The following is a 7,921-nucleotide window of genomic DNA, read 5'->3' on the forward strand; positions in this document are numbered from 1 at the left end:
TCACAGTCTCCAGTTGGGTCGGGGTTCTTCTTCGTGGGTAAAAAGGACGGTTCGTTGCGACCCTGCATCGACTTCAGGGAATTGAACCGTATCACGATTAAAAACTCATACCCACTGCCTCTCATTTCGGTCTTGTTTGACCAGCTTCGTACTGCCACCATTTTTTCTAAGATTGACCTACGCGGTGCGTACAATCTAATCCGAATAAGAGAGGGGGATGAATGGAAGACTGCCTTTAATACCCACTTAGGGCATTATGAATATTTGGTGATGCCTTTTGGGCTCTGTAATGCCCCGGCAGTCTTCCAGGACTTCATGAACGATGTGCTCAGGGAATATTTGGATAGATTCTTAGTTGTATACTTAGATGACATCCTAATCTTCTCCCATTCCCTGGAGGAACATCAGAAGCATGTACGCTTAGTCCTCCAGAAACTCAGAGACCACCGGCTTGGGGCGAAGCTGGAGAAGTGCGAATTTGAAGTTCAGCAAATCGCATTTCTAGGATATATTATCTCCCCCAGAAGGTTTCCAAATGGAGGGTTCCAAGGTACAGGCAGTCCTGGATTGGGTGCAGCCCACTAGTTTGAAGGCGCTTCAGCGTTTTCTGGGCTTTGCGAATTTTTATAGACGATTTATCGCTGGATTTTCGTCTATAGTGGCGCCCTTGGTGGCACTCACTAAGAAAGGGGCAGATGTTGCTCACTGGTCTTGTGAGGCCAAAGCGGCTTTTGCCCGTCTCAAAAGGGCATTTGTCTCGGCCAAGGTGCTGCGACACCCAGATCCAGAGCGTCCTTTTGTGGTGGAGGTGGATGCCTCTGAGATGGGTATTGGGGCAGTGCTCTCTCAGATGGGGGTGTCTGATAATCGCCTTCATCCCTGTGCTTACTTTTCCCGTAAATTTTCGCCTGCCAAGATGAATTATGACGTGGGTAACCGGGAATTGTTGGCTATTAAGGATGCACTCGAGGAGTGGAGACACTGGCTTGAGGGGGCTAAGTTTGTGGTCTCAATTCTCACCGACCATAAGAATTTGGCATATTTAGAGTCAGCGAAGCGCCTCAATGCCAGGCAGGCACGATGGGCTTTGTTTTTTGCTCGCTTTAATTTTTTGATAACATATCGCCCTGGGTCAAAAAACATCAAGGCTGATGCGCTCTCGCAGAGTTTTTCTCCAATCCAGGAGACCACAGAGGAGCCATTGCCCATTGTGTCCCCATCATGTATTAAAGTGGGCATTACCCAGGACCTCTTGTCATTAGTCCTTAGAGCACAGGAGCAGGCTCCTCCAGACCTTCCGGTAGGTCTTTTGTTTGTGCCTCCTAGGTTAAGACAGCGAGTGTTCCTGGAATTCCATGCCAAGAAGTCGGCAGGTCACCCGGGTATTGCCAGAACTCGGGAGTTGCTATCTAGGGCGGTGTGGTGGCCCTCGGTGGCTAGGGATGTGGATCAGTGGGTTCGGGCATGTGACATCTGTGCCCGAAATAAGACTCCTAGAGGGGTTCCTGTTGGCCCATTACATCCACTCTCTATTCCATCTAAGCCATGGACCCACATTTCAATGGATTTTGTGGTGGACTTGCCCAAATCCTCGGGGATGACAGCCATCTGGGTTGTCGTTGACAGGTTTTCGAAGATGGCGCACTTCGTTCCATTGGTTAGGCTGCCATCGGCCAGACGCCTGTCTGAATTATTTATGCTGCATGTTGTGCGCCTCCACGGGTTGCCACTTGATGTGGTCTCTGACCGCGGATCCCAGTTTGTGGCCAAATTCTGGAGGGCATTTTGTTCCGATCTCCAGATTTCTGTCAGCTTGTCGTCAGGCTACCATCCGCAGTCTAATGCGCAGACTGAAAGGGTGAACCAGTCCTTGGAGCAGTTCCTCAGGTGTTATGTCTCCAAGTGTCAGACTGACTGGGTGGCTCATCTGTCCATGGCGGAGTTTGCCTATAACAACGCGGCTCACTCTGCTACAGGGATCTCTCCCTTCCTTTGTGTGTATGGGCATCATCCTAAGGCCAATTCTTTTGACCCCCTGGACTCCACGCCTGGTGGTTCCTCTGTGGTTTCGGTCCTTAGAGGTATTTGGAGGAAAGTAAAGAAAGCCCTTGTGTCTGTGTCATTAGTGACCAAAAGGGTTTTTGATAAGCGGAAAAGACCCTGCAGCTTCAAATTAGGAGACTTTGTCTGGTTGTCTACCAAGAATTTGAAGTTGAGACAGCCATCTCATAAGTTAGGCCCCCGGTTCATCGGTCCTTATAAGATCACTAGGGTTATCAATCCGGTGGCATTTCAGTTAGATCTACCCCGTTCTTTGGGTATCAATAAAACATCTCATTGTTCCCTTTTAAAACGAGCGATTAGTAATCCTTCTTCCAGTGGAAGACCTTCCCCTCTTCTGATACGTGGCCAGAGGGAGTTTGTTGTTGAAAGGATTCTTGACTCCAAGATGGTTCGGGGTCGGCTGTCATTTTTGGTGCACTGGAAGGGGTATGGCCCGGAGGAGCGGTCGTGGGTGCGCAGTTGTGATCTTCATGCCCCCAGACTGTTACGCTCTTTCTTCTCGCAGTTCCCCGATAAACCCGGTGGTAGGGGTTCTTTGACCCCTCGTCAGAGGGGAGGTACTGTTAGGGTCTCCTGCTCTGTGCTGCCACGTCGTCATGGCAACCGGGAGACAAGTGCTAGCGGAGTAACCTGAGCGTAGCTGATACTCCGGTTCGGGTCTTTTGCTGTGCAGTGGTTACAGGCTCTGTGCACGGCAGGGGATCCGGTGCTGGTTTTTGTGCTCACAGTCTGTGAGGTCTGAGTGGGGCGTGGACAGCACCTGCTATATAAACCCTCTTCTCAGCTTAGGCAGATGCTGCTGAATCTTTGTTGGTTAGTCAGTTCCTGAAAGCTAGCTAGTACTGTGTAAACTTTGTAATTGTTTGTTGCTTACTGCAAATAGGCCTTGGGATTTGGTACTACACTCTGCCAATCCAGACCTAGCAGTAAGACTGGAGTCAGTCGTTTAACCTGCTGGGGTTCTTTTGCTACTCTGTGAACCTAGCAAGTTTGCGGCTGTATTCTCAGACTTGCCTGCCAAAATCCTTTCTCACTGTGCAAGGTGTTGAGGTGTCAGTTTAGTGGCAGTAAGCTGAACCAGTGCACTGCAAGTGAGGACTAGGATTGTGGAGACTCTCCTTGTGTCTATTATTCCATCTCTGACCAAGGAGTTTACTGCCACACCCGTTGGTAACCCTTTAGGGTTTTGCTTTTGCCCTTAGCAACAGCATTTCGGGTTCTCTACGTATTAAATCACTACATCTCGCTTCTTTCCATCTGAGCATTCCTAATACTAGGGAGTTTTGTTTTGCATCCCTCACTGTTCAGACACCAGTACATCCCTGCTGGCACTGGTGTGCATAACAGTAACCCAGCAGGTGCACAGGTGTATTAATTACTCACTGACACATTTTAAAAGGTCCACAGGTGGAGCTAATTATTTCACTTGCGATTCTGTGAGGAGACCTGCAAAACATGCACTGTGTGTGCCCCCGAGGACCGAGTTTGAGAACCTCTGCCCTATGGGATCAACATACCTGTCAAAGATATATTTATGATAGACAGGACATACCCGTTGAATTGAATTCCTATGATATTTTTTCACCAAGGCTTAGAAAAATACACTCTACTTTATGCATTATAATGTGAAAATTCATGTGTGCAACTTATAATTATTTTTACTACACTTAACTGTTCCTTGTTGCATCAATTTTACTCTAGCATAATTCAAAGCTAAGTTTTATGATCTATTAATTTTTTATAGTAAGAGTGCCCCAACACAGAATCTTTCTTTTTCTCTTGTGTCTTTGTATGTCTCCAGGAACCTGTCAGGAAAGCGCGTTCCAGGGCTGTGCGACCGAGAATGTGTGTGAGCACGCTGGCTTTATACAGGAGCACCCCGGCTCACTGATATGTGGGAATAGCACAGTGCAGTGCACGGACAGCCACAGCACTTCTCCGAAGCCGTAATGGTGGTGTACCCTGTTCATGCATCAACAATCATGAAAAAAAATTGAATATGTTCCCCATCCTTTTTCTTTTACCAGCCTAATGGGAAACGTGTATGGGTTTTTTTTTGTATTTTCTTTCAGGGATCGATAGATTTCGGTTAGAGTGAGACTGCTCCCATCATGTCACGTCACTTGTGGTATAATGAGTTTCCTACAATGACTTGGTGGTAAAAGGGCACATATTTGCTTAAGGTTTGTCTTTTGTAATGTGGTCCCACAATTCTGAAGGTTCCATGTGATTTTGAAGTCTGCTCAGTCTTATTAAGGAGCTCGTTTATCAACGAGTGATAACACTCGTTGGGTATGACAAATAGTGCCCCAGCCAATCAGCTCCCAACTGTCATGTGTTCAGCTCCTAACTGTCATGTGTTGAAAAATGACAATTGGGAGCTGATTGGCTGGAGCATCACTTATCATATGCAACAAGTTTTATCACTCACAATGAGTTTTTTTTATCACTCATTGATAAATGGGCTCTTAAGTACTTTTAAACTTCCCCAGTAAAACCGGTCCATTTCTGCTTACACGTACTGGAACGGCCGATATATTGCGGGTCCGTCAGCCAGTGTGTATGAATTATATGTCTTTGAACACCGTCATTCGCAGACATAATGTGTCGGCCCTGCAGCACAGCCGATAACCAATATATCTACCAATATATTGTTGCAGCCGATCGCCCGTACACATGCTGTACCAGCCAGCGGTGATTGACAACTGAACTGGGCGGGCTCATGTAAACGTCCGCCCAGTTTGTCACGTCAGTCCCGACAGATCGCGCAGTGTGTGTGCACAACACACTGCTCGATCCACCTATAGATATATCTGCAGAACCATTGATCTGCAGATATATCTACTAGTGTGGACCCAGCATAAGAAAACCACTTCATGAAACTATTGAAACTATTTCTTTTCCTAGAAGCCCCTCTCATTTATGCCTAGACAATGAGGGGGATTTGGGATTGCTGCTATAACACATGTAATTCCTTCATTCCATCAATCTTAACTTATTATCTCATCTCACAAAGAAGACCCAAGCCAAGGGGTGAATTAGCCGTAGGGCTCACCAGGAAGATGTCGGGCCACTTCTACAAAATTTTACAGGACCACTTTTAGTTCCCAATCCGCCCCTAGTCTCAGACACAAGTGCAGCAAAAGACGCAAGGAAGGCCGCAATTGCGTACAATCAGGCCCTATGAGGAAGGATCCTGCCCCCTCAACAGATCCAACCCTGTCATCAGACCACACCCCTATTAGGGCTGCTTCCATAAATTTCCCTGATTGATTTTCCATCCCAATCCGCCCCTGTCCAAGCCTGTCTGTCAGAAGATTACATTTTAGCGCTGCCAGCTGACGCCGCCATCATGACATGATAAAACTGTACAACTGGAAACAATGGTTTCTTACAGCTTTATCATAAAATTAAACCTCTATAAAAAAATTTTTTTTACAAATAATAATAAAATAATGATATATATTACCTGACTGACTGCCTTTGTCTTCATTAATTCCGTATCTTGTAGTGTAACTGCATAAACATGCATTATTTTTAAAGGCATTCTAAGGGGTCTATGTGCTAATGGGCTAATTCACAGGTTCTCAAACTCGGTCCTCAGGACCCCACACAGTGCATGTTTTACAGGTCTCCTCACAGAATCACAAGTGAAATAATTAGCTCCACCTGCGGACCTTTTAAAATGTGTCAGTGAGTAATTAATACACCTGGTCACCTGCTGGGTTACCTGCAAAACATGCACTGTGTGGGGTCCTGAGGACCGAGTTTGAGAACCACTGGGCTAATTCGATAAGGATCGCTGATGCATTTCCACGATGTTAGAGCATGTGCAGAACGGGTCCTGCGATCAGGATGCAGTCAATTTACCTACAATCAAAATCCCAACAGTCAAAATCCCGTCAACCATTGACAGATGGTTAAAATACCGACAAGATCAACATACCAACATGGTCAAAATACCAACAGGTTCTCAAACTCGGTCCTCGGGGGCACACACAGTGCATGTTTTGCAGGTAACCCAGCAGGGGCACAGGTGTATTAATTACTCACTGACACATTTTAAAAGGTCCACCGGTGGAGCTAATTATTTCACTTGCGATTCTGTGAGGAGACCTGCAAAACATGCACTGTGTGGGCCCCCGAGGACCGAGTTTGAGAACCTCTGATTTAAAATGTCGACAGGTTAAAAAAAAATCAACATGAGTTTTTCATGATTTTGTTAATTGAAACCGACTTGTACATACTTTACCATCCCAGTGGATATGGAGGGGGAATATAATAGTGTGCCGAGCGCAGCGAGGCACCGTGCCCGAAGCATGGCGAGCGCAGCGGTACACTTATACGGTGTCCATGTTGACCTATGTCAACATACACACCCAAAAAAATGTAAAAACTCATGTCGACTCTTTGACCTGTCGAGATTTTACATGTTGGTATTTTGACCAGGTCCGTATTTTGACCTTGTCGGTATTTTGACCATCGGTCAACTGTTGTCGGTGTTTGGACCGTCAGGATTTTGATTGTAGGTAAACCATACTGATCCCCTGTGATCGCGGTGCAGATATGTGAACGGCAGAAGAGTTTCCGGGGAGGGACGGGGGTAAGTGGCGCACGCAGGGGGGGGGTTTCCAAGTACCTGGCTCTATCAGTAAGTGGTGCACGCAGGAGAGGTTTCCGAGTACCTAGCTCTGTCAGTAAGGTGTTTGCCTTCAGTGTAACAGGTCGTGGGGCATATTCATCATCCTTAAAATGTCACAATTTCTACATTCCCCAGGGAATGTAGAAATTGTGACATCCATCAAACTCCGAAAATACTTTCTTTTCGGAGTTTGAATGAGAGTCTTCGTCATCCTGAGATGGTGAATAGACCCAAATCTCTACACAAGCTGCCGTTTACACAGAGAGACTTCTGCAGCCGAGACTTCTGCAGCCGAAGAGACCACACTACATGGCTGCTGGAGTAGGGGTGCAGAGGGCAGCCCCGCAATATCAAGCCGGCAAGGGAAGGTGCAAAGGGTCCAGGGCAATGAACCGTGGGGGTTAGGTGCAGAGGGTCTGCGGTGGTGAGCCGGCGGGGGAAGATGCAGGGGGTCCAGGGCGGTGAGCTGGCGGGGGGAGATGCAGAAGGTCCGGGGGCAGGGCAGCTGCTGTTATAACATGCCAGCGGGGGCAGGGTGGGGGGGCCGGGGGCTGCGGTTACAGTGGGCAGCCCGGCAGTATCATACCAGTGGGGGGAGTGGGGATGGCCACGGCTGCAGCCAGACAGACTGGCTACTAGGAGAAATACTGTATATCACTTTCCGAAAAACTCTGCAAAAGGTCCAGTTTTTCCGAAGTGATAAATTTACTATCAAAAAATGATGAATACTGAAAAAATTGTGATCGAGAAGGCTGAGAATTAAAAACTAAAACTTCTCAGTTGACAATTTTTTCATTATGAATATGCCCCCATGGGCTCGAATCCTGTGTATGACTGCTAAGAAAGGTGTGATGTAAAATAAGTGACAATGAAGTGTGTGTGTGTGTGCGCGCGCGCAGGGCCGGCTCTACCATTAGGCAGCTTTAGGCGGCTGCCTAGGGGCGCCAGCCACTGGAGGGCACCACTGAATTCATCTAGCAAAAAACTGAAGGATGTGTCTGTATGCGGGTTAGTAATGAACTTACAGATGGCGGGATGGAATACAATAAGGAGCGTACATATATATGTATGTATACACAATGATGCAATTCACCCCAGCCCACCTAGTGACCACCTGCATCTCCCCTCCAAGAGGTGGTGGTGGGGGTTTGCAGGTTAGGGGGCACTAGGCTGAAGATTTGCCTAGGGTGCAGCGAGACCTTGCACCGGCCGTGT

General features: G+C 47.4%; 1 protein-coding gene across 1 annotated transcript in view; it reads left to right on the forward strand.

The window, feature by feature from the left end:
* LOC134965192 (phospholipase A2 inhibitor and Ly6/PLAUR domain-containing protein-like) overlaps positions 1–4,014 on the forward strand; it is a 41,262-nt gene extending 37,248 nt beyond the window's left edge. Inside the window, exon 5 of the mRNA XM_063941704.1 lies at positions 3,866–4,014. Coding sequence (XP_063797774.1) covers positions 3,866–4,014 — 149 coding nt within the window. The remainder of the gene's footprint in view (positions 1–3,865) is intronic.
* The last annotated feature ends 3,907 nt before the right edge of the window (positions 4,015–7,921 follow it).

Source organism: Pseudophryne corroboree, chromosome 10 (assembly GCF_028390025.1).
Source record: "Pseudophryne corroboree isolate aPseCor3 chromosome 10, aPseCor3.hap2, whole genome shotgun sequence".
NCBI lineage: Eukaryota > Metazoa > Chordata > Amphibia > Anura > Myobatrachidae > Pseudophryne > Pseudophryne corroboree.